Source organism: Leucoraja erinacea, unplaced genomic scaffold (genome assembly GCF_028641065.1).
Source record: "Leucoraja erinacea ecotype New England unplaced genomic scaffold, Leri_hhj_1 Leri_712S, whole genome shotgun sequence".
NCBI lineage: Eukaryota > Metazoa > Chordata > Chondrichthyes > Rajiformes > Rajidae > Leucoraja > Leucoraja erinaceus.
This window is the reverse complement of record NW_026576633.1, coordinates 9,517-36,457: the sequence shown is the minus strand read 5'-3', so window position 1 is coordinate 36,457 and position 26,941 is coordinate 9,517. Positions and strand designations below refer to the sequence as shown.

General features: G+C 47.5%; 2 protein-coding genes across 2 annotated transcripts; both read right to left on the bottom strand.

Annotated features, from left to right (window-relative positions):
* Positions 1 to 281: 281 nt before the first annotated feature.
* LOC129694577 (RNA-binding protein 4-like) lies at positions 282 to 12,358 on the bottom strand. Its single transcript, XM_055631306.1, has 3 exons — positions 11,834 to 12,358; positions 4,045 to 4,782; positions 282 to 559 (listed from the first exon to the last, which is right to left on the bottom strand). The coding sequence occupies exons 1-2, from the start codon at positions 12,180 to 12,182 to the stop codon at positions 4,070 to 4,072; spliced, it is 1,062 nt and encodes a 353-aa protein (XP_055487281.1). The 5' UTR covers positions 12,183 to 12,358; the 3' UTR covers positions 282 to 559; positions 4,045 to 4,069.
* Positions 12,359 to 18,955: 6,597 nt separating this feature from the next.
* On the bottom strand, positions 18,956 to 26,904 carry znrd2 (zinc ribbon domain containing 2). The gene is made up of 4 exons (XM_055631303.1): positions 26,870 to 26,904; positions 24,610 to 24,761; positions 21,932 to 22,016; positions 18,956 to 19,876 (listed from the first exon to the last, which is right to left on the bottom strand). Exons 1-4 carry the CDS (start codon positions 26,883 to 26,885, stop codon positions 19,497 to 19,499), a joined length of 633 nt encoding a protein of 210 aa, XP_055487278.1. The 5' UTR covers positions 26,886 to 26,904; the 3' UTR covers positions 18,956 to 19,496.
* Between the last annotated feature and the right edge of the window lie 37 nt (positions 26,905 to 26,941).

The window sequence follows — 26,941 nt, the reverse complement described above, 5'->3', positions numbered from 1 at the left end:
GTGGGGGAAGAAGGGAGGGAGGGGGGGGGGGGGGGGGGGGGAGGAAGAGAGGGAAATTGGGAAATTGGGAGCGGGAATATGTCCGTAAACGCAAAACAAAAATAAAAAACCCCCTTGGCGAATAGCATCCAGTCACAATCAGGGAGAGAGCGAGAGAGAGAGAGAGAGAGAGAGGGAGAGAGAGAGAGAGAAAGAGAGAGAGGGAGAGAGAGAGACGAGAGAGAAAGGGAGATACACATCGCATGTGTTCACTAAACCTATGGCGCAGCTGCAGAGATTATTATGTTTTGAGGAAGAGAGAGAGAGAGAGAGAGAAAGAGAGAAAGATATAATATATAATTTTTTTTTTGTTTTAAATGCCACAGTGCTGCTTGTGCCACGATCGTGTGGGTCGTGTACTCGTCTGGAGAGAACAAACTTCCGGTCGGACGGCAGTGGCGGTCGGACGGCGGCAGCGGTGACGGCGGCGGCGTGCGGAGGAGAGGAGGAGGAGGAAATCGTCGGTTCATTTGGGCAATAGTGGGTTTCGGCGGAATAAGCGGAGCCGGACTGATCATACCTAAGAGAAAAAGCACATTGTGTCAATACAGGGAGAGGAGGCAAGGAAAGACTCTTAATGCATTCACCGATGGGGGAGGGGGGGGGCAGGCTGGAATTGAACATTTGGACTTAACATTTATTGGGGAGGAGGCGGGAAGGGAGGTAGTTATATTGTGGCGCTGTGGGAAATGCATCTCTCTTGCCAATGACGCAAATGTAATCTCCAGGGAGGGTTTGCGGTGATATGTGGGGTCAAAAGTGACAGAGAGAGCAAGCACGGTGCACGGCACACACCTGCACCTCCACACCCCAATCTACGCCACCTCTCCCTCACTCCTTCCGTTTCAACCAACTGTGGTGGGGGTGCACCATTTTACCCTTTCCGACCAACCTGCCACGGGATAAACGGACCATTCTCTCTCTCTCTCTCTCTCGCCCTCTCTCATTGCTCCTGCTCGGTGGTTTGGGATAGGCATCTTGCTGTACTACCATGCCACTTTCAGGGCTGTGCAGTTCAGGCATCTGGAGCCAGTGACGTTACAGGGAGACAGCCGTTCTCCCTCCGCCATTTTAATTGTCCACACTGTCTCGACCGCTGAGAGCCAATTTCCTTGGCACAGAACAGGAGGGGGGGGGGGGGAGAAGGTGTGTGTGTATGTTTAGCAGAAGCAGAGCACTGGCACACCTTGCACAAAGCCCACTGGGCCACCCACACATACACACACAAACAGATACTGAGATACAGTCTACTGCATCCACAGGGTCGGCAATAGCACACCACAGCAAGTGCCATGATCAAGTACACTTGCACCCCTCCTGTAAAAATGAAAGAAATCAGCATTGTTTAGGTTCTCAGGCCACCGTGCCATTCAACCTGCTACCGTGGCAGGTTGGAAAACAAAGTGCCCTTCCCTTCCCTCCCCCCCCCCCCCCCGCCAAAACCGCATGTTCTCCTAACGCACCCACCACCCATCATTTTGACCTTAGTAGCAAACAATTTTGTGGCTGTAATCTCTGAAAGGGCATCTTAAACTGGCCCAGATGGCAAGAGACAAAGGCAAACAAGAGCATAAAAAAGTGTCTGCCTAATCAGGATAGGGACACAAGCACAGACACATACAACACACAGTGACACATTTGTACTTCTTTGAAGTCACTGTGCACAATTATCACATTTAACTCAGCACACGTGCGATACTCAGAGACAGGCACGCCTTTCACACTGGGTGACATACAACCCGTTCAAAATTAATGCGGGGAAAGACTTAAATTTGGCTTTTCCCATCTATGTGCAACCGAATCTGGGGAGAAGCAATGAAGGTATTAAAGCCACTCTGTAAAAATGTTTATTGAGGAGTAACAGCAGCAGAGTTGCTGCCTCACAGCACCGGAGACCCAGGTTCGATCCTGACTATGCGTACTGTCCCCCCCACACTCCAAAGATGTACAGGTTTGTAGGTTAATTGGCTTCAGTAAAGATCGTAAATTATCCCCAGTACTTAGGATAGTGCCAGTGTGCGGGGATCGCTGGTTGGCACGGACTCGGTGGGCCAAAGGGCCCCCTTCCGTGCTGCATCTCTAAACTAAAGGATTAATGATTTATATAAACCCAGAACACAGTGCAGTGAAATCTGGGGACCCTAACAAAGGCAGAAAGAGGATACACTTAGGGATTTAAAGATTAGCAATGAGCCCGACTCCATTTGAGCTGCTTTTACAGAATGCTGCCTGCAGCCAAGAAGTGGAATTATTGCAGTAAAGCGGATCTGGGGTGTGGGTGTAATGAGCAGTGGTGTCTCTGCACAAAGTGTCCTTCATACTGCAAACAACATCATTTACCAAAGCTTGCGTGAGGCTTTTAGGGAGGCACATGGATTATGCAGGGAACGGAGGGATTATATGTAGATAGGTGAGGATGGTTTATCTTGGCATCATGTTTGGCACAGACATTAAGCATCGTGTTTGGCTTATTTTCCCCTCAATCTTCCGTGATACATTCCCGATCACAAATTTGCCTCTCAAAACATTTCTCTCCCCTTCTCAGCTTGGAAAATGCATCCTTGCTCCCCCCCACTTAGCACTGGCAGCATGATGGTGCAGCAATAGAGCTGCTGCCATTACAGCGCCAGAGACCCGGGTTCAACCCTGACTGCAGGTACTGTCCAAACGGAGCTTGCCTGTCCACTCTGCTTCTTTGGACACTCCGGTTTCCTCCCACATCACAAAGACATGCAGGTTTGTAGGTTGTTTAAGAAGGAACTGCAGATGCTGGAAAATCGAAGGTACACAAAAAAGCTGGAGAAACTCAGCGGGTGCAGCAGCATCTATGGAGCGAAGGAAAAAGGCAACGTTGCCTTTTTCCTTCGCCTCATAGATGCTGCTGCACCCGCTGAGTTTCTCCAGCTTTTTTGTGTACCTCAGGTTTGTAGGTTAACTGGCTTCAGCAAAGATCATATTTCCCTAGTGTGTGGGATAATGGTATCGTACGGGCGATTGTTGGTCGGCATGTACTCGGTGTGCTGAAAGACATGTTTCCACGATGTAACTCTATACTCAGTTCGGGGGGGGGACGAGGACTCTTCCTTTGGCATCATAGTAAACCTCCTCATGACTTTCATACCCCAAAGTTGTCTTGACGCTTTGGGGCGTGGATGGGAGCTCCCCCTTTGTATAACACCCAGTTGTATAGCGGGGCTAGTTGACCACACGTTGACTGCTACAATAGGCCAGAGGCCCGGGATCTTCATTAATGGCTGCAAATTGCAGGAGGGTGGAATGCCAACGAGACCTCCGTCAGCTGAGTAAGACGTCCTCTGCCCAACGGCCCCCACAGGCATCACCCTAGTGTTGTACAACTACGAGCCAAGGACACACAGTCACACGGTTCCAGGCAAACAAAAACCTTGCCTAGCCACATTCATCCAAATCCAAGCAAAAACAGGGGCCTCTTTCCCACACATTCTCAAGGTGTGAATTAAAAAAAGGGCACCTGCCCCCATCTTCAAGCCTAGCTGAGATAGGAACAAGCCTGTTTGTCTTTTAAATTTTACCCAGCGCTTCCCTACATCCAGTTTCACTGAGATAGGAAGATGCCTGTTCCACCTTTTAGCTTTTACCTAGCGATCTCTCCACACCCCGCTCCTCAGGGGTAGTAACAAGCCCGTTCTGTCTTTTGATTGAATGAATGCTTGTGAAATCCTTTGCTTGCATAACCAAGTTACGCAATCGCAACCACATAAAGGGCGCCAAAAAAGTTTAGCTTTTAGTTTTTACCAAGTGATCCCCTTACACCTTGCTTTGCTGAGATAGGAAGATGCCTAGTCCGTCTATTAGCTTTTACCCAGCGACCACCCCACACCCCGCTTCAATAAGGTAGGAACAATCCAGTTCTGTATTTTAGCTTTAACCCAGCAATATCCCGCTCCATTGAGGTAGGATTACCCCGTTACCCAGCGACCCCCACCACCACACACCTTAGGCCAGCGCATGATACACGTTACTTACTGTGGATTCAGCGTGATGCCGGACACTACTGCTCCGAGATCTGTGCGGTGCCAAGGGTAGATTCATCGACGGGCGGCACCATGCTCCAGGTGGCGCCGGTGACGCAGGCGACGTTGTTGGCCGCGGCGGCGGCGGCTACGCTCTCTGCCGTCCCCACTTGGGCGGTGAGGCAGGCGTGCCCCACCACTCCCGCCGGCTTGCGAGCTACCGATACGTACCTACTGATGCTATCGTCCATGTACTTCTCGGCCTGGTACTTTGGCACGGTGAGGGGGGAAAGGCGGGTGCGCTCGTACAGCTGGGTGCAGCTATTGGTGGCGGCGGCTGCCGAGACTGCAGCTGCCGCCGCCGTGGTGATAGCCAGGCGGTTGGGGCTCCTCTCTCTGGTGTAGTCGACCGTGGTGTAGCCGGCGGCTGCGGTGGCCGCCTGGTAATCCTCGTAGTAGTCGTAGTAGGAGCCGTGGCTGTAGTCATAGTCGTAGTACGAATAGTAGGACGGGTAGTATTGGGATGCCAGCTGGTACTGGTTATACTGGTTGAGGCGAAGAGAGTGGCAATCTCGGGCCTGGTGGCCCTGCCTCCCACAGCGCTGGCACACCTCCCGCTGCCCCCCAGACTTGCCGTAGGTCGACCTCGACAACTGCACCCGCAGCTTGTTCCCCAGGAAGTCTTGGCCATCTAGACTGCCAATGGCTTTGATCGCATCTTCCTCTTTCTCCATGTGGACAAAGGCATAATCTGAAAAACACGGGGAGCAGAAGATCACACTTCATGTCGGGCAAAGCGACACGTGCGCCCCGTCACTGCGCAGACAACAGCGGGCGCGCAGGGAGGAGCACAACGCACTGACTTTAGATATTAGAGAAACAGCGCGGAAACAGGCCCGTCGGCCCACCGAGTCCGCACCGACCAGCAGTAAAACCCCGTACATTAGAACTAGCCTACACACTAGGGACAATTTACAACTTTACCGAAGCCAATTTAACTACAAACCCACACATCATTGGAGCACGGAAGGAAACTGGAGCACCGGGAGAAAAGCTGCTGCTTCACAGTGCCAGAGACCCGGGTTCAATACCATCATCGGGTGCTGTCTGTGTGGAGTTTGCACACTATCCCTGTAACTGCGTGGGTTTCCTCCGGGTGCTCCGGTTTCCTCCCACATACCAAAGACGTGCAGGTTTGTAGGTTAATTGAGTCTCCGCAAATGGCCCCTAGTGTGTAGGGAGTGGATGAGAAAGTGGGACAACATAGAACTAGTGTGAACGGTTGATCGATGGTCGGCGACTCGGTGGGAGGAAGGGCGTGGGTTTCCATGCTTTAACTAAGTGTAGTAAGTCAAGAACAATCCCATCCACTAGTTCATCCCAAACAGCCACACACAATGGCTGCACTGTGCACCATTTACGTTCTACGGTTGTTGTGGGGAGTGCAGCTATTGGAGCCGCTGCTTCCCAGTGCCAGAGACCCGGGTTCAATCCTGACCTCAGGTGGAGTAGAGTTTGCACGTTCTCCATGACCAGGTGGGTGTCTCCAGGTGTTCCAAATTCTTCCCGTCCAAAAAACAAGTATGCTAATTGACAGCTGCAAATTGCCTCTGGTCTACTGGCGAGTGGTCAAATCTGGGAGGTGGGAAAAGGGTGTATGAGAATGTGGAGAGAATAGAACATGTTTAACGTCGGATTAATAGAAATGGGCGATCGATGGTCGGGACGGATATTTGATGGGCGGGTTCTGTGCTGCGTTGGTTTATGATCACCCTTTTCAAACCTGCAACACTTGGTTGGCGGCGCGGTGTCTCAGCGGTAGAGTTGCTGCCTCACAGCGTCAGAGACATGGGTTCCATCCTGACTGTCGGTACGGAATTTGTGCCTTCTCCCCGTGACCTGCACGGGTTTTCTCCGGGATCGTCGGATCACTCCAAAGATGTACAAGCTTGTAGGTTAAATGGCTTGGTATCGTTGTAAATTGCCCCCAAGAGTGCGTAGGATAGTGCAAGCGTGCGGGGATCGCCAGTCAGCACTGGCTCGGTGGGCCAAAGAGCCTGTTTTCCACGCTGTATGTCGTACACTATAAACTAATCTCCCATTAACCAACAAAAGGATAACAGACATGGAAATACCTCCCAAATACACCAACCCCATGCCAAGAAGCACATCAACACCTTCTATTTATGATCACATTGTTTAACAATGCCATGGGAATAGCTTCATTTGATAAATTCAATGGCTCACCACCTGTTTCCAAGGGGATAATTGAGACAGGGGAATAATTCAAATCCAACATATGCTTAATTGAATAAATGGGAACCTACAAACTGGACCTGGCATATTCCCTTGACTGCATACCTCAATCTGTTAATAAACAAGGAATAGCAGTGTTGGTTGACAAAAACAAGACAAAGGTTTGGAGTTTTGGCGGGTAGGCAGCATTTTTAGACCTTAAGACTTAGATATAGAGCGTGGAAACAGGCCATTCGGCCCACCGAGTCTGTGTCGACCAACGATCACCCATACACTAACACTATCCTACACACCAAGGACAATTTACAGAAGCCAATTAACCTACAAACCTGTACGTGTGGGAGGAAACCAGAACACCCAGAGAAAACCCACGGAGTCACAGGGAGAATGTGCAAACTCCGTACGGACAGCACTCGTAGTCAAGGTCGAACCTGGATAGGTCTGAAGAAGGGTCCAAACTCTTCTATGCAGGTTCTCCAGAGACGCTGCCTGACCCGCAGTGTCCAGCAGCTGCAGCTCCCTGTTTACAAATAAAGATACAAAGTACCAGAGTAACCCAGCGGGTCAGGCAACATTACTGGATAACACGGATGGGTGGGTTGGAACCCTTCTTCAAACTGGAGTCAATTGTTTCTTCAAATTTTTATTGGAACCCAGGGGACAATGTCTTCTCCCACAGAACATGGTGGGTATATGGAATGAGCTGTCGGAAGGGGTCGACACAAAAGGCTGGAGTAACTCAGTGAGTCAGGCAGCAACTCTGGAGAAAACAAGGTATTAACGGACATTTGGACAGGTACATGGATAGGAAAAGCTCAGAGGCCTATGGGCCAAACGTGAACGGGTGAGATTAAATTTGACAGTGCAACTTGATCGGTACAGATGGGATGGGCCGAAGGGCCTGTGTCCGCGCCGTACAAGTCTAGGGCTCTACGACTATCTCCCCCAGGGAGGAGTGGGGTTTGGACAAGCAATGGAGGCCACCATGACGTCATAAAGCCCTCTATCTCCAGATCTACTATTCCAGATGTGGACTCCCATATATAGGCTCGTCCATGGTTTTGTTGAACACCTACGCTCAGTCCATCCAGGCCTATGCGGTCTCCTGGTTGCCAAACGCTTCAACACCGCCTACCCACACTGACCTTTCGGTCCCGGGCCTCCTCCACTGTCAGAGTGAGGCCCAACGCAAATTGGAGGAACAGCTTCTCATATTTCGCTTGGGCAGCTTACACATCCCAGTGGCATGAATATTGATTTCTCCAACTTACTTTCCCTCTCTCTCCATCTCTCACCCACCCTAGTTTCACTGTCGTCCCAAATAATTTTGCTGATTGTATTTCTTGCTACACACTAAGTTGGGGCATGTTGGTCGGTGTGGTCTAGAGAGCAGTCCTGAGGTACTATATCTACCTCATTGGACACCCTCGGACGATTGGATTTACCTTGCACTAAACACTACAACCATCAAAGTTTGGTGCAGCCAACGCCAAGGCTCGGTTCCGCTGCTGGACACGGGGATGGTGGAGACGCCCTCAAAATAAGGGAGGGGATCCCACGCCAATGGGCCATATGAGTGGCAAGGGTGGAGGATAAATTTGTGTAAGCAGTATTGAATGTATGTGTGGCCTTAGGGAATGTCGGGTGGTTTTGTAAGGATCATGTATTGTATATATTTATTTCTTGAATAAAGTATATTTTGAATTTTTTTTAAAAATCAAATAAGTTCTGAACTACATAGACATGGGGGCATTGGTTTTACACTTACACAAGACAATTATACACACACGCTATATGTATTATATAAACATTGTGTCAGTGACAGATGAGGATATTTATAGGCAACAGCGTATGTTGTATGTACAGGCGAATATTCTCTTGCGCAAGTTTGGAGTGTGTACAGATGTGGTGAAGATGTTGCTGTTTTGAGCATATTGCACACCACTCTATACTGCGCACCTGTGTTCGAACTACGGAAAGACAAGTTTGCAGAGACTAAAGGTTGCCTATAACGATGCCATGAAAACACTGCTAAGGAAACCTAGATATTGTGGTGCTAGTAGCATGTTTGTGGCTGCAGGAGTCAGTACTTTAGAAGCTATCCTACGAAATCATATGTATAAATTCAGGATAAATGACTAAAAATGTAATTATTGTGGCTTTGTCAAACATAAGGTTTAGCACTACACGCTACGAATACCAGTTGTGGAGGCACTGGTGTCACTGTCTCGTTGTAGAACACTGATCTTTTCTTTTTATTCTGGATTTTAAATCATGTATTGTTTTTTTTTTAATATATAATTTATGATGCACTCCAAAAGCATCTCCATCTTGACTCCATCGCCATCATAGTGCTGAGCGATGCTTATATATGCATGTTTTATGTAATGTTGTCCCTTGGCAGGACCTCGAGTCCAAAATAAAGTACATTATTAATATTATGGCGTTTTTGTATGTATTTTATGGTGATTTTATATGTATTTTATGGTGGTTTTCTATGCAATGTATTTTTATGTAACGTTGTCCCTTTGCCTGGACCTTGAGTCCGAAATCAAGTATATTATTATTATTATTATTAATTAATATAATTATTATTATGGTGTTTTTATATGTATTATATATATTTGATGGGTTTTTTTATATTATATGTATTTTTACATGTTTAATATGGTGTTTTTATATGTATTTTGTGGTCTTTTTATATGCAATGTATTTTTATGTAATGTTGGCCCTTGAGTCGGAAAGAAAGTGAATTATTGTTATAGTGAAGTGGCCCTGGGCTCGGAGACTGATGAAGACTGTACCTTGGTGTTCTTATATGTATTATATGGTGTTTTTTTTATATTATATGTATTTATGGTGTTTTTATATGTGGTAAATTGTGGGTTTTTTTAATGTTATGTGATATTGTCCCTTGTGTGGACCTTGAGTCGGAAATAAAGTTGATTATTGTTATAGTGAAGTGGCCCTGGGCTCCGTGACTGATGAAGACTGTACCTTGGTGTTGTTATATGTGTTACATGGTGTTTTTACATGTATTTTGTGGTATTTTTATATGCAATGTATTTTTATATAATGTTGTCCCTTGTGTGGACCTGAGTCGGAAATAAAGTTGATTATTGTTATAGTGAAGTGGCCCTGGGCTCGGAGACTGATGAAGACTGTACCTTGGTGTTGTTATATGTATTACATGGTGTTTTTACAAGTATTACATGTATGTTATGGCGTTTTTATATTTTTATACAATGTTGTCCCTTGTGTGGACCTTGAGTCGGAAATAAAGTTGATTATTGTTATAGTGAAGTGGCCCTGGGCTCCGTGACTGATGAAGACTGTACCTTGGTGTTGTTATATGTATTATATGGTGTTTTATATGTATTATATAGTGATTTTACATGTATTTTGTGGTGTTTTTATATGCAATGGATTTTTATATAATGTTCCTTGTGTGGACCTTGAGTCGGAAAGAAAGTGAATTATTGTTATAGTGAAGTGGCCCTGGGCTCAGTGACTAATGAAGACTGTACCTTGGTGTTGTTATATGTATTATATGGTGTTTTTACATGCATTATATGTATTTTATGGAGTTTTTATATAATGTTGTCCCTTGAGTCGGAAAGAAAGTGAATTATTGTTATAGTGAAGTGGCCCTGGGCTCGGAGACTGATGAAGACTGTACCTTGGTGTTGTTATATGTATTATATGGTGTTGTTATATGTATTATATGGTGTTTTATATGTATTATATGGTGTTTTATATGTATTATATGGTGTTTTAGATGTATTATATGGTGTTTTATATGTATTATATGGTGTTTTTACATGAATTTTGTGGGTTTTTTTATATGCAATGTATTTTTATATAATGTTGTCCCTTGTGTGGACCTTGAGTCGGAAAGTGAATTATTGTTATAGAGAAGTGGCCCTGGGCTCGGAGACTGATAAAGACTGTACCTTGGTGTTGTTATATATATTATATGTATTTTATGGCGTTTTTATATAATGTTGTCCCTTGAGTCGGAAAGAAAGTGCATTATTGTTATAGTGAAGTGGCCCTGGGCTCGGAGACTGATGAAGACTGTATCTTGGTGTTGCTATATGTATTATATGGTGTTTTACATGTATTATATGGAGTTTTTATATAATGTTGTCCCTTGAGTCGGAAAGAAAGTGAATTATTGTTATAGTGAAGTGGCCCTGGGCTCGGAGACTGATGAAGACTGTACCTTGGTGTTGTTATATGTATTATATGGTGTTTTTACATGTTATATGTATTTTATGGAGTTTTTATATAATGTTGTCCCTTGAGTCGGAAAGAAAGTGCATTATTGTTATAGTGAAGTGGCCCTGGGCTCGGAGACTGATGAAGACTGTACCTTGGTGTTGTTATATGTATTATATGGTGTTTTTACATGTATTATATGTATTTTATGGAGTTTTTATATAATGTTGTCCCTTGAGTCGGAAAGAAAGTGCATTATTGTTATAGTGAAGTGGCCCTGGGCTCGGAGACTGATGAAGACTGTACCTTGGTGTTGTTATATGTATTATATGGTGTTTTTACATGTATTATATGTATTTTATGGAGTTTTTATATAATGTTGTCCCTTGAGTCGGAAAGAAAGTTGATTATTGTTATAGTGAAGTGGCCCTGGGCTCGGAGACTGATGAAGACTGTACCTTGGTGTTGTTATATGTACTATATGGTGTTTTTACATGCATTATATGTATTATATGGTGTTTTTATATGTATTATATGTATCTCGTGGTGTTTTTATATAATGTTGGCACTTGAGTCGGAAAGAAAGTGAATTATTGTTATAGTGAAGTGGCCCTGGGCTCGGAGACTGAACCTTGGTGTTGTTATATGTATTATATGGTGTTTTTACATGAATTTTGTGGGGGGGTTTATATGCAATGTATTTTTATATAATGTTGTCCCTTGTGAAGTAGCCCTGGACTCGGAGACTGATGAAGACTGTACCTTGGTGTTCTTATATGTATTATATAGTGTTTTTACGTATTATATGTATCTTGTGGTGTTTTTATATAATGTTATCCCTTGAGTCGGAAAGAAAGTTGATTAATGTTATAGTGAAGTGGCCCTGGGCTCGGAGACTGATGAAGACTGTACCATGGTGTTGTTATATGTACTATATGGTGTTTTTATATGTATTTTATGGCGTTTTTATATAATGTTATCCCTTGAATCGGAAAGAAAGTGCATTATTGTTATAGTAAAGTGGCCCTGGGCTCAGTGACTGATGAAGACTGTATCTTGGTGTTGTTATATGTATTATATGGTGTTTTTACATGTATTATATGGTGTTTTTATAATGCAATGTTTTTTTATATAATGTCCCTTGTCGGTGTTTTTACATGTATTATATGTATTATATGGTGTTTTTACATGTATTATATGTATTATATGGTGTTTTTGCATGCATTATATGTATTTTATGGCGTTTTTATATAATGTTATCCCTTGAGTCGGAAAGAAAGTGCATTATTGTCATAGTGAAGTGGCCCTGGGCTCGGAGACTGTACCTTTGACGATGTCACACTCGACCACCCGGCCGTACTCCTCGAACTTGGCCCTCAGCTCCTGGTTGCTGCAGCTGGGCGCCAGGCTGCCCACGTACACCTTGGTGACGGCCATGGCGGTGGCGGAGGCCGAGGGCCGGGGCCGCGACTCGGCCACGTTCAGCTTCTGCCCGTGCAGCTCGTACTGGTTGAGGGCGGCGATGGCCTGCGCCGCCTCCTCGGGGCTGTCCATGTGGACGAAGCCGTAGTGGCGGATGATGTCGCACTCCCTCACCGTGCCGTAGTACTCGAACAGCGTCCGCAGCTCCTCCACCGTGCCCTCGGTCGGGATGTTCCCTACAAAAATCTTCATGTTTTCCCCCGCTTTTTTCGGTCGCTCTCTCCTATCCACTCCCCTCTACCTTTTTTACCTCAGCTAACCGGGTTAAACCGCGGTTTTCCGCTCTATTTCGAAGCGACGACGATGCCGACCGTCTCTACACAAAATGGCGCCGGTGTCAACGTCCGTCCGGGCGGCAGGGAGAGGGGGCGTGGCTTCGGGTGATTGACGGCCGCCTCAACCAATCACCGCCCGGCATCCTCCCCACTCCAGGGGACCGGCCAATAGGGTCGCGGTTCTGCCTCCCAAGTCCCGCCCCCCGGCCGTAGGGGGCGGGTTCCATCTGCGGCCCCGCTCGAAGCCCATTGGCCAGCGCGGCTGTCGCTCAATCCGGCCGCCATTTTGTGTTCGAAAAAAGAGCGGGGCGAGGGGGGAGGGGAATAAAAAAACTTCAGTTCAAGAACTAAGAGTTTTATTGTCATGTGTCCCAAATGCAACAATAAAATGTTTACTTGCAACAACACAATAGAATAGATAAACATTATACACTGTAAACAACATAATAAAAGAGAGAAAACAACTTTTGTCTTATATATATATGTATATAAGACAAAAGTTGTTTTCTCAGATTCAAATTCAATTTTAATTGTCATTGTCGGTGTACAGTACAGAGACAACGAAATGCATTTACAACGAAATGCATTTCTCTCATAGAAACATAGAAATTAGGTGCAGGAGTAGAGGCCATTCGGCCCTTCGAGCCTGCACCATTCGCCATTCAATATGATCATGGCTGATCATCCAACTCAGTATCCCGTACCTGCCTTCTCTCCATACCCCCTGATCCCCTTAGCCACAAGGGCCACATCTTGTTCCCTCTTGCACAAAAGTCCTCTAGCATCGCCACTTTTTTCTTCATTCGTATGCTATATTTGACTTGAGAGGGAGTTCCCGGCTTTCTTCCCACATGTGGCCCTTGTGGCTAAGGGCTAAATCAGGGGGTATGGAGAGATAGAAACAGGTACGAAATACTGAGGAGTAGGGCCATGGTTCAGCCACCATGCCATCATATTGAATGGCGGTGCATCCTCGAAGGGCCGAATGGCCTACTCTCCATACCTCTGATTTGGCTATGTTTCTATGTTCCCTCTAAATATAGCCAATGAACTGGCCTCAACTACCCTCTGTGGCAGAGAGTTCCAGAGATTCACCGGGTGAAAAACTCACTGTGTGAAAAAAGTTCTTCTCATCTCGGTTTTAAAGGATTTCCCCCTTATCCTTAAGCTGTGACCCCTTGTCCTGGACTTCCCCAACACCGGGAACAATCTTCCTGCATCTAGCCTGTCCAACCCCTTAAGAACTTTGTAGGTTTCTATAAGATCCCCTCTCAATCTTCTAAATTCTAGAGAGTATAAACCAAGTCCATCCAGTCTTTCTTCATAAGACAGTCCTGACATCCCAGGAATCAGTCTGGTGAACCGTCTCTGCACTCCCTCTATGGCAATAATGTCCTTCCTCAGATTTGTAGACCAAAACTGTACGCAATACTCCAGGTGTGGTCTCACCAAGACCCTGTACAACTGCAGTAGAACCTCCCTGCTCCTATACTCAAATCTCTTTTATTATATTGTTTAAAGTGTATTATGTTTATCTATTCTATTGTGTTGTTGCAAGTATATATATATATATATATATATATATAGTCGATGGAGGGGGCAGTTCTGATGGGAAAGGGGATACTGTTCTACAGTCTAGGGGCTGCAACCGCAAAGGTGCGGTCGCCCCTGAGCTTATAGGTGCAGGAGTAGGCCATTCGGCCCTTCGAGCCTGCACCGCCATTCAATATGATCATGGCTGATCATCCAACTCAGTATCCTGTACCTGCCTTCTCTCCATACCCCCTGATCCCTTTAGCCCCTTCTACCCTTCGAGCCAGCACCGCCATTCAATATGATCATGGCTGTGGATAGGGTGAACTGTTTTAAATATCTGGGAGTCCACATCTCTGAGGATATGACATGGGCATCACACGCCTCAGCACTCATGAGTAAGGCAAGGCAGCGCCTTTACCACCTCAGGCAATTGATGAAATTCAGAGTGTCTCCGAGGATCCTCCAGTGCTTCTACGCAGCGGCGGTGGAAAGCATCTTGTCCGGGAACATTACCATCTGGTTTGGGAATTGCTCTGCCAAGGACAAGAAGGCTCTGCAGAGAGTAGTGCGTTCGGCCGAACGCACTATGGGAACTTCACTCACCCCCCTGCAGGAACTATACAACAGGAGGTGCAACTCCAGAGCAAACAAAATCATGAGAGACCCCTTCCACCCCTGCAACGGACTGTTCCAGCTGCTACGGTCAGGCAAACGCCTCCGTTGCCATGCGGTGAGAACGGAGAGGCTGAGAAGGAGTTTCTTCCCAGAGGCCATTCGGACTGTAAACGCCTATCTCACCAGGGACTAACTCTACAGAACGTTTTTCCTTCCATTATTTATTATGTAAAATAATATGTGTGTTATGATTGTGTGTATAATTTGTTTGGTTGTTTTGTTGTTTGTCTTTTGCACAAAAGTCCGCGAGCATTGCCACTTTCATTTCACTGCACATCTCGTATGTGTATGTGACAAATAAACTTGACTTGACTTGACTTGATCATCCAAAATCAGTACCCCGTTCCGGCTTTCTTCCCACATCCCTTGATTCCCTTAGCCCCAAGAGCTAAATCTAACCCTCCTTTTGAAACATAGAAACAAAGAAAATAGGTGCAGGAGTAGGCCATTTGGCCCTTCGAGCCTGCACCGCCATTCAATATGATCATGGCTGACCATCCAACTCAGTATCCTGCACCTGCCTTCTCTCCATACCCCCTGATCCCTTTAGCCACAAGGGCCACATCTAACTCCCTCCTAAATATAGCCAATGAACTGTGGCCTCAACTACCTTCTGTGGCAGAGAATTCCACAGATTCACCACTCTCTGTGTGTGAAAAAAAAATGTTTTCCTCATCTCGGTCCTAAAAGATTTCCCCCTTATCCATAAACTGTGACCCCTTGTTCTGTACTTCCCCAACATTGGGAACAATCTTCCTGCATCTAGCCTGTCCAACCCCTTAAGAATTTTGTTCAAGAAGGAACTGCAGATGCTGGAAGGTCGAAGGTACACAAAATTGCTGGAGAAACTCAGCGGGTGCAGCAGCATCTATGGAGCGAAGGAAATAGGCGACGTTTCGGGCCGAAACCCTTCTTCAGACTGATGAATTTTGTAAGTTTCTTATAAGATCCCCCCTCAATCTTCTAAATTCTAGCGAGTACAAGCCGAGTCTATCCAATCTTTCTTCATATGAAAGTCCTGACATCCCAGGAATCAGTCAGGTGAACCTTCTCTGTGAATTTCTGTTCTGAATTTGTAGTCGGCAAGGCAGTACTCTGCATATCGCCAACTTGGATGTGCTGTTAGTGCCCCCTTAAAACTGTCTAGTGAAGGTGATTAGACTGTATTGTTGTCTAGTTTATTCCATCCCCTTAAGGTTCTTGCAAAGAATGAGTTCTTATAAATATCTGTCCTGGCGAATGGGATTTCTATTTGCATATCATTTCTCTTTCTTGTTTCTGTTGAGTATGTTATGTATCGATCATGATCCCCTTTTGAATCTTGTACAACATGGCTAGCCTGTTCCTTGCCCGTCTCGTTTCCACCGTTTCTCACTCCAGGTCGGACAATGGATAGGGTGAACTGTTTTAAATATCTGGGAGTCCACATCTCTGAGGATATGACATGGTCATCACACGCCTCAGCACTGGTGAGTAAGGCAAGGCAGCGCCTTTACCACCTCAGGCAATTGAGGAAATTCAGAGTGTCTCCGAGGATCCTCCAGTGCTTCTACGCAGCGGCGGTGGAAAGCATCTTGTCCGGGAACATTACCATCTGGTTCGGGAATTGCTCTGCCAGGGACAAGAAGGCTCTGCAGAGAGTAGTGCGTTCGGCCGAACGCACTATGGGAACTTCACTCACCCCCCTGCAGGAACTATACAACAGGAGGTGCAACTCCAGAGCAAACAAAATCATGAGAGACCTCTTCCACCCCTGCAACGGACTGTTCCAGCCGCTACGGTCAGGCAAACGCCTCCGTTGCCATGCAGTGAGAAGGTTGAGAAGGAGTTTCTTCCCAGAGGCAATTCGGACTGTAAACGCCTTTCTCACCAGGGACTAACTGTACAGAACGTTTTTCCTTCTATTATTTATTATGTAAAATAATATGTGTGTTATGATTGTGTTTATAATTTGTTTGGTTGTTTTGTTGTTCCGCGAGCATTGCCACTTTCATTTCACTGCACATCTCGTATGTGTATGTGACAAATAAACTTGACTTGACTTGATCAGGGTGACACTGCTCCCTCTATTGTAGTTCCCGTTGCTAAAGCGTGCTGCTTTCCTCTGTACCCTTCCTAGTTTGTTGATATGGCCAGTTTTGTGTGGGTCCCAGGCGCGTGAAGCGTATTCTGGTAAGTGCCTAATCGATGTTGTATATGCTGTGGTTTTCACTTCCTTTGGGCAGAACCAGAGATTTCGTCTAAGGAATCCTCTCCAGGGAATTGGCCTCCACTGCCTTCTGTGGCAGAGAATTCCACAGATTCACAACTCAGGGTGAAAATGTTTGTCATCATCTCTGTGCTAAATGGCCTACCCCTTATTCTTAAACTGTGACCCCCCTGGTTCAGGATACCCCCAACAGCAGGAACACTTTTCCTGCATCTATCCAGTCCAATCCTTTAAGAGTTTTATGTTTCTATAAGATCTCCCGTGATCCTTCTAAAGTCCAGCGAATACACAGTCAACCCATTCTTTCATCGCACAATACGTCAGTCCCACCATCCCAGGAATTAACCTTGTGATTCTACGCTGCACTCCCTCAATAGCAAGAATGTCCTTCCTCAAATTAGGAGACCACAATTACACACAATACTCCAGTTGCGGTCTCACCAGGGCCCTGTACAACTACAGTAAGACCTCCTTGCTCCTAAACTCAAATCCTCTCACAATGAAGGTGAATATGCCATTGGCTTTCTTCGCTGCATGCTTACTTTAAGTACCTGAAGAACAAGCACACCCGGTTCTCGTTGCACCTCCCCTTCTCCGAATCTGACACCATTCAGATAATTATCTGCCTTCCTGTTCTTGCCACCAAAGTGGATAACCTCACATGTATCCACATTATACTGCATCTGCCATGCTTCTGCCCACTCACCCAACCTATCCAGGTCACCCTGCAGCCTCATAGCATCCTCCTCGCAGCTCACACTGCCACCCAGCTTTGTGTCATCCGCAAACTTAGAGATGTCACATTTAATTCCCTCGTCTAAATCATGAATGTATATTGTAAACAACTGGGGTCCCAGCACCGAGCCTTGCGGCACCCTACTAGTCACTGTCTGCCATTCTGAAAAGGTCCCGTTAATTCCTACTCTTTGTTTCCTGTCTGCCAACCAGTTCTCTATCCATGTCAATACCCTACTCCTAATTCCATGTGCTCTAATTTTGCACACTAATCTCTTGTGCGGGACCTTGTCAAAGGCCTTTTGAAAGTCCAGATACGCCACATCCACTGGCTCTCTCCCTTATCCATTCTACTTGTTACACCCTCAAAAAAATCCCAAAAGATCAGCATGATTTCCCCTTCATAAATCCACGCTGACTTTCACCGATCCTGCCACTGCTTTCCAAATGCGCTGCTATAACATCTTTAATAATCAACTCCAGCATCTTCCCCGCTGCCGATGTAAGGCTGGCTAACTGGCCTACAATTCCCCGTTTTCTCTCTCCCTCCTTTCGTAAACAGTGGAGTTACATCGGCTACCCTCCAGTCCACAGGAACTGACCCAGAGTCGATCACCAATGCATCCACAATGTCTAGGGCCACCGCCTTGAGTACTCTGCGATGCAGACCATCGGACCCAGGGGATTTATCTGCCTTCAGTCCCAACAGTTTACCTAACACCATTTTCTGACTAATGTGGATTCCCTTCAGTTCCTCCCTCCCACGAGATCCCAGGTCCCTGGTAGTCACGTGCACCTCAGGCAATTGAGGAAATTCAGAGTGTCTCCGAGGATCCTCCAGTGCTTCTACGCAGCGGCGGTGGAAAGCATCTTGTCTGGGAACATTACCATCTGGTTCGGGAATTGCTCTGCCAAGGACAAGAAGGCTCTGCAGAGAGTAGTGCGTTCGGCCGAACGCACCATGGGAACTTCACTCACCCCCCTGCAGGAACTATACAACAGGAGGTGCAACTCCAGAGCAAACAAAATCATGAGAGACCTCTTCCACCCCTGCAACAGACTGTTCCAGCCGCTACGGTCAGGCAAACGCCTCCGTTGCCATGCAGTGAGAACGGAGAGGTTGAGAAGGAGTTTCTTCCCAGAGGCAATTCGGACTGTAAACGCCTTTCTCACCAGGGACTAACTGTACAGAACGTTTTTCCTTCTATTATTTATTATGTAAAATAATATGTGTGTTATGATTGTGTTTATAATTTGTTTGGTTGTTTTGTTGTTCCGCGAGCATTGCCACTTTCATTTCACTGCACATCTCTTATGTGTATGTGACAAATAAACTTGACTTGACTTGACATGACAAGGCAACATTGGTCATTTAATGTATATACCTTTATAATTATCATTTTTAACCATATTTTGGTGGTGGAAATAAATGCCTTTTTATACCTTTTTCGTGCCTTTGTTGTAATTTTATTTGCCCGCCTATTTCAGAGATGTTAATGCCTGCTTATGACCTTAAAGAGACACAAAGAGAAACAGCAAATTAACAATATGTTTATTAACTTATATCAGAATGCAAAACTGAGGGTCACATTTTAAGGTCGGGTCTCCAAGGAGTGGGGGGGATATGTAATCGGCGGAAAGCATTTGCGTTTGTTCAACACACGGGATACCAGGGGCAGACTCCGGTTTCCCGCCTATATTTGTCACAGTCTGGTCACGATTAAGTTGGGTGCCCCAATCGATAGAAGACCTGCCCCCCCCCCCCCCCCCCCCGATTTCTGGAGAACAAATGCCGCCTCTCCACCGTCCCGTCCAACGCAACACGAGTTTAAACGAAGCTCCATCTACGCAAGCCCACCAAACGCTCCTGGGGTTGAGGGGATACCGCAAGGGCGTGATGTCTTGGGATGGGCGTACGGTCAAGGGATGGCCAACAAGCCAAAGGAAGCGCTTAAAATCAAGGGATTGGCGTACAGTCAAGCCGTGTGGTAAAGTGCGGGCATGTGGTCAAGGGCGGGCGAGGTCAGAGTATGGCCGTGTCTCACCGCAGTGCCCCCCGCAGCCCGGGAGGACCCACTACGGCAGCCGCTTCAGGCTGTGCAGCGACTCTGCGCAGCTCCGGATGAGGCCGCAGAGCTGGGCGCTGTACTCGACGGAGGCCGCCCGCTCCAGCTCCCCGCTGGCCCAGGCCATCTTCCGCAGCACGGCCCGCTCCGCCTGCCCCGGGGTGCCGGCCAGCGCCGGGGTGGGGGTGGGGGTGGGCCGGGGTGCGGCCGCCGCTGCTTCGTCGGGCTGGTGAGGGGAGGGGAGCGGGTGGGAGCGGGCGGCGGAGGGAGGCACTCCGGCCGTGCCCAGCGACAGGTCCTGTGGGCAGAGGCTGAACGGGTGCTCGGGCTCTCCGTTGTACAACCGTTGCCTCTCCCTCACCTGGGTCAGAGCCGCCTGCGGGTTCAAGGCTGTGAACATAACAGTGGGGTCAAAGTTTGAGTCAAAACTAAAATGTCAACATTGTACTTAAATATATATAAGCTATATTTAATCTAAATGGTGGCCGATTGGGAAAGGGGGAGATGCAGCGAGACCTGGGTGTCATGGTACACCAGTCATTGAAGGTAGGCATGCAGGTGCAGCAGGCAGTAAAGAAAGCGAATGCTATGTTAGCTTTCATTGCAAAAGGATTTGAGTATAGGAGCAGAGAGGTTCTACTGCAGTTGTACAGGGTCTTGGTGAGACCACACCTGGAGTATTGCGTACAGTTTTGGTCTCCAAATCTGAGGAAGGACATTATTGCCATAGAGGGAGTGCAGAGACGGTTCACCAGACTGATTCCTGGGATGTCAGGACTGTCTTATGAAGAAAGATTGGATAGACTTGGTTTATACTCTCTGGAATTTAGGAGATTGAGAGGGGATCTTATAGAAACTTACAAAATTCTTAAGGGGTTGGACAGGCTAGATGCAGGAAGATTGTTCCCGATGTTGGGGAAGTCCAGGACAAGGGGTCACAGCTTAAGGATAAGGGGGAAATCCTTTAAAACCGAGATGAGGAGAACTTTTTTCACACAGAGAGTGGTGAATCTCTGGAACTCTCTGCCACAGAGGGTAGTTGAGGCCAGTTCATTGGCTATATTTAAGAGGGAGTTAGATGTGGCCCTTGTGGCCAAGGGGATCAGAGGGTATGGAGAGAAGGCAGATACGGGATACTGAGTTGGATGATCAGCCATGATCATATTGAATGGCGGTGCAGGCTCGAAGGGCCGAATGGCCTACTCCTGCACCTAATTTCTATGTTTCTATGTTTTCTATATATAAGCTATATTTAAGAGAGAGTTAGATGTGGCCCTTGTGGCTAAGGGGATCAGGGGGTATGGAGAGAAGGCAGGTACGGGATACTGAGTTGGATGATCAGCCATGATCATATTGAATGGCGGTGCAGGCTCGAAGGGCCGAATGCCTACTCCTGCACCTAGTTTCTATGTTTCTATATATTTTTTTAAATTTTTATTTATTAGAAGCAGTGTACAAAAATATCACCAGCGGCATATGACATAATACAGTTATTGTACAGATTCAATTTTAATTCTTAGCTAAAGTTAAGAGAACTCGCTGGAATTTAGAAGATTGAGGGGGGGATCTTATTGAAACCTACAAAATTCTTTGGCGGTTGGACAGGCTAGAGGCAGGAAGATTGTTCCCGATGTTGGGGAAGTCCAGGACACGGGGTCACACACACAGTTTAAGGATAAGGGGGAAAATCCTTTAGGACCGTGATGAGGAAAAACATTTTTCACACAGAGAGTGGTGAATCTGTGGAATTCTCTGCCACAGAAGGTAGTTGAGGCCACACAGTTCATTGGCTGTATTTAAGAGGGAGTTAGATGTGGCCCTTGTGGCTAAGGGGATCAGGGGGTATGGAGATAAGGCAGGTACGGGATACTGAGTTGGATGATCAGCCATGATCATATTGAATGGCGGTGCAGGCTCGAGGGGCCGAATGGCCTACTCCTGCACCTATTTTCTATGTTTCTATCACAATGAATGGCGGTGCAGGCTCGAAGGGCTGAATGGCCTCCTCCTGCACCTATTTTCTATGTTTCTAGCACCGCATATTCAGCTTGGGCAGCTCACACCCCAGCGGTATGATCTTCTCTAACTTCCCAAGTAGCCCTTGTCTTTCCCTCTCCTCCCCACCTCCTCCCATCCCAGTTCTCCGACCATCTGACTGTCCCCGTTTACATCGTATCTCTGTTTGCTTTGTCGTCAATTTCTCCTGGCTAGCAACGGATCTATTCTACATCTCCCTTGATCACCATTCCCTTTGTCTCATTTTCACACCTTGCAGTTCCTTATCTCAGTTTCTCCCACTTCCACCCTGACTCTCAGTCTGAAGAAGGGTCTCGCCCCCGAAACGACACCCGCTCCTTTTCTCCAGAGACGTTGCCCGAGTTCCTCCGGCATTTTGTGTCTATCTTAAACCGGCATCTGCAGTTCCTTCCGACAGTTTCCAATTACCTGGATTGTCTTTGTCCACATCGGAATTCAGCTCCTGACAGGCCACGCAGTATTCTTTCTGCTTCTTATCCTGCAGAAGGATTGTCTGTGGAGAAGAACAACCCACACCTTTAGGTTCACCTGGGATGGCAGGACTTTCATATGAAGAAAGACTGAAAGGATTTGAGTATCGGAGCAGGGAGGTTCTACTGCAGTTGTACAGGGCCTTGGTGAGACCACACCTGGAGTATTGCGTACAGTTTTGGTCCCCTAATCTGAGGAAAGACATTCTTGCCATAGAGGGAGTACAGAGAAGGTTCACCAGACTGTTACCTGGGATGGCAGGACTTTCATATGAAGAAAGACTCGGCTTGTACTCGCTAGAATTTAGAAGATTGAGGGTGGGATCTTATAGAAACTTACAAAATTCTTAAGGGGTTGGATAGGCTAGTTGCAGGAAGATTGTTCCCGATGTTGGGGAAGTCCACAACAAAGGGTCACAGTTTGAGGATAAGGGGGAAGTCTTTTAGGACCGAGATGAGAAAAAAAAAATTCACACAGAGAGTGGTGAATCTGTGGAATTCTCTGCCACAGAAGGTAGTTGAGGCCACACAGTTCATTGGCTATATTTAAGAGGGAGTTAGATGTAGCCCTTGTGGCTAAAGGGATCAGGGGGTATGGAGAGAAGGCAGGGACCCGGGCGTGTGTGAAAGGCTTGAAAGGCAACTGAACCATCCTGCCACAACCAGGGAGCGGTTCTGATCTCCCATCTACCCAGTCTGAAGACCAGACACCTCACCCATTCCTTCTCTCCAGAGATGCAGCCTGTCAAGTTGCATTTATTGCCACGTTCACCAATTGGTACAGTGAGATTTGAGTTACCAGACAATAGGTGTAGGAGTAGGCCATTCGGCCCTTCGAGCCAGCACCGCCATTCAATGTGAACATGGCTGATCATCCCCAATCAGTACCCCGTTCCTGCCTTCTCCCCTGACTCCGCTATCTTTAACAGCCCTGTCTAGCTCTCTCTTGAAAGCATCCAGAGAACCGGCCTCCACCGCCCTCTGAGGCAGAGAATTCCACAGACTCACCACTCTCTGTGAGAAAAAGTGTTTCACTCGCCATTGAATGTCCCACGATGCGAGTTCATTCAAGAGCTCTCCCGAGTTTTAAAAAAAAAAATCAAACTCGTGGTAAGCCCAGAGAATGAACGTAGCGGGTACGTCGGAGCTCGGGGACGTCTCTCAGCAGCTCGTAACGCTAACGGCAGGTAAGCTCGGGACGATCGGCCATTACCGTAAATCTCCGAGTTCATAGAAACATAGAAATTAGGTGCAGGAGTAGAGGCCATTCGGCCCTTCGAGCCTGCACCGCCATTCAATATGATCATGGCTGATCATCCAACTCAGTATCCCGTACCTGCCTTCTCTCCATACCCCCTGATCCCCTTAGCCACAAGGGCCACATCTAATTCCCTCTTAAATATAGCCAATGAACTGGCCTCGACTACCCTGAGAGTTCCAGAGATTCACCACTCTCGGTGTGAAAAAAGTTCTTCTCATCTCGGTTTTAAAGGATTCCCCCCTTATCCTTAAGCTGTGACCCCCTTGTCCTGGACTTCCCCAACATCGGGAACAATCTTCCTGCATCTAGCCTGTCCAACCACTTAAGAATTTTGTAAGTTCCTATAAGATTCCCTCTCAATCTTCTAAATTCTAGAGAGTATAAACCAAGTCTATCCAGTCTTTCTTCATAAGACAGTCCTGACATCCCAGGAATCAGTCTGGTGAACCGTCTCTGCACTCCCTCCATTGCAATAATGTCCTTCCTCAGCTTTGGAGACCAAATCTGTACGCAATACTCCAGGTGTGTGTCTCACCAAGACCCTGTACAACTGCAGTAGAACCTCCCTGCTCCTATACTCAAATCCTTTTGCAATGAAAGCTAACATACCATTCGCTTTCTTTACTGCCTGCTGCACCTGCATGCCTACCTTCAATGACTGGTGTACCATGACACCCAGGTCTCGCTGCATCTCCCCCTTTCCCAATCGGCCACCATTTAGATAATAGTCTGCTTTCCCCCGTTTGTGCCACCAAAATGGATAACCTCACATTTATCCACATTATACTGCATCTGCCAAACATTTGCCCACTCACCCAGCCTATCCAAGTCACCTTGCAGTCTCTTGAGTTCGAATCAGGGCAAACTCGGGAGAGCTCTTGGAATGAACTCGTACAGTGGGACAAGGGGTTTTAGTACAGACTTAAAACTTATTTCGACTCACAAGCGTTTCATGAGGTCCTCTGAGGGAGCGCTGTATGTATGTATTTACGTATGTATTGTTAGATCTATGTACCATTGTAGCATGTTAGTACTTGCACTGATCAATCAGATTACACATCAGTCAGATTCAGATTCAATTTTAATTGTCAGTGTACAGTACAGAGACAACGGAATGCATTAACAATGATCCCACCGCTGCCATCATTGTTAATGCATTTCGTTGTCTCTGTACTGTACACTGACAATGACAATTAAAATTGAATCTGAATCTGAATCTGACTGATGTACAGCACTTTGGTCAACGAGAGATGTTTTTCAATGTGCTATAGAAATATAATTGACTTGGACTTGACTATCAATGATCTTATGACCTCCCAGGGTTATTGTACAGGGCCAGGGCGTGCTGTACTCACTCCGCACTCTACGCAGGCATCTGCTAACATCCGGTATCCCTTCAGCAGGTAATCCCCCATCAGTTTGCTGATCTTGTCCTGACGTTCCCGCCGGGCTTCGATCACCTTCATCTCAGCCTCTGTGGGTGGTGTCCAGTCAAACTCCTCGTCACCTGTTAAGCCATAAACGCCACAAGTTACCGCCTCCGACCTGCCCGCTCTGGGTATCTCCCCACCTCGGGACACACACACACACCCAGAGATATCTCCCTCACCCATGTGGTGTGGCTGTTCTGTCCCCACCCCACCCCCACACATCACACGAGCCTGTATCATCACCCCCTGTTCTCCCCCCCCCCACTCTGTGCCCTTCCCTCCCCCCCCTCCCTCCCCCTACTGCGTGCTACCTGGTCCACCCTCCCTATTGTGTGCTCTAACCTCCCCTCCCCATGTTGTGCCCTCCCTACTCAATGCTGTGCCTCCTCTGCCCTCCAGCCTGTAGCAGCACCCCACTGTGCCACCTGCGCTGCCCTCCCCAACTTCACCCCATCCTCACCCCATCTCACCTGCTCCTCACCACCCCATCCCATGCTTCACCCTCCCCACACCATACTGTACCACCACCCGTCTGTGCCCGCCCCACTCTACCCTACCCTACCCTCCCCCACTCTATCCACATCTCTCTGCATCTCCTCCCATTCATTCATTCTCTCTCCTCTCCTCTCTCCCCTCTTCTCTCTCCTCCCCTCTCCCCTCATTCTTTCTCCTCTCTTCTCCTTTCTCTCTCCCCATCCTCATTTTCTCCCCTATTTCTCTATTCTCTCTATTCTCTCCCCTCTCATTCTCTCTTTCTCCTCTCTCCTTCTCTCTCTCCTCTCTCCCCCTATCCTCTCTCTCTCCCCCTCTCCTTCTCTCTTTCTCCTCTCTCTTTCACTCTCTCCTCTCTCCCCCTCCCTCTCTCTCTCTCCTCTCTCTCCACCTCGTTGTGTTGTGACTTGTGGGCAGAGCAGCGAGGCAAATTCCTTGTATGTGAATATACTTGGCCGATAAACTTATTCATTCATATTCTCTCTCTCTCCTCCTCTCCTCTCTCCCTCCTCTCTCTCCTCCTTCTCCTCTCTCTCTCCCTCTCTCCGCTCTCTCTTCCTCCTCCCTCTCTCCTCTCTCCTCCCCCTTATCCTCTCTCTCTCTCTCTCCTCTCTCCTATCTCTCTCCTCTCTCCCCCTACCCTCCTCCTCTCGCTCTCTCTCTCTCCTCTTTCTTTCTCTCCCCATCTTCTCTCTCTCTCCTCTCCTCTCCTCTCCTCTCCTCTCCTACACACTCCTCTCCTCTCTTCTCCTCTCCTCTCCCCCTCCCCTCCCTCTCTTCTCTCCCCTCTATCCTCTCTCCTCCCTCTCCTTCTCCTCTCTCTCTCTCTCTCTCCCCCTATCCTCTCTCTCTCTCCCCCTATTCGCTATCTCTCCCCATCCTCATTCTCTCTCCTCTCTCTCCTCTATTCTATCCCCTCTATTCTATCCCCTCTATTCTCTCTCCCTCTCTCCTCTCTCCCTATTCTCTCCCTCTCTCTCCTCTCTCTCTCCCTTCTCTCTCTCTCTCTTCTCTCTCTCTCCACTTCTCTCTCTCCTTCTCTCTCTCCCTTCTCTCTCCTCTCTCTCTCTCTCTCCTTCTCCCTCTCCATTCTCTCTCCCTTCTCTCTCTCCATCCTCTCTCCCTCTCTCCCCCCCTCCTCTCTTTCTTCTTTTCTCTCCCCTCTCCTCTCTCTCTCCTCTCTCTCTCCTCTCCCTCCTCTCTCTCTCTCTCTCTCTCTCTCTCTCTCTCCCCTCTCTCTCTCTCCTCTCTCTCTCCCTCTCTCCCTCTCTCTCTCTCAAACGTCTCTATCTCTCTCTCTCTCTCCCTAATCTCTCCTCTCTTCTATCTCTCTCTCTCCCTCTCTCTCTGTCTCTGTATCTATCCTCTCTCTCTTTCTTTCTCTCTCTCTCCATCCTCTCTCCATCCTCTCTCTCCTCTCCCTCTCTCTCCTCTCTCTCTCTCTCCCTCCTCTCTTCATTCCCCCTCTCTCCTTCCTCTCTCCCTCCCCTCTCTATCTCTCTCTCTCTCCTCTCTCCCTCTCACCCTCTCTCTAACCTTCTCTCTCCCTCTCTCTCACCCTCACTATTCTCCTCTCTCCCCACTCTCTATCCTCTCTCCACTCCTCTCTCTCCTATATCTCTCTATCGCTCTCCCACTATCTCTCTCCCCCTCTCTCTCCCCTCTCTCTCTCTCTCTCTCTCTCTCCTCTTGCCTCCACTCATGGCCATTCTGCCGCCGGAAGTGACCTCAGCCGGCGGGGAGGGGGAGGGGGCGGGACCGGGGG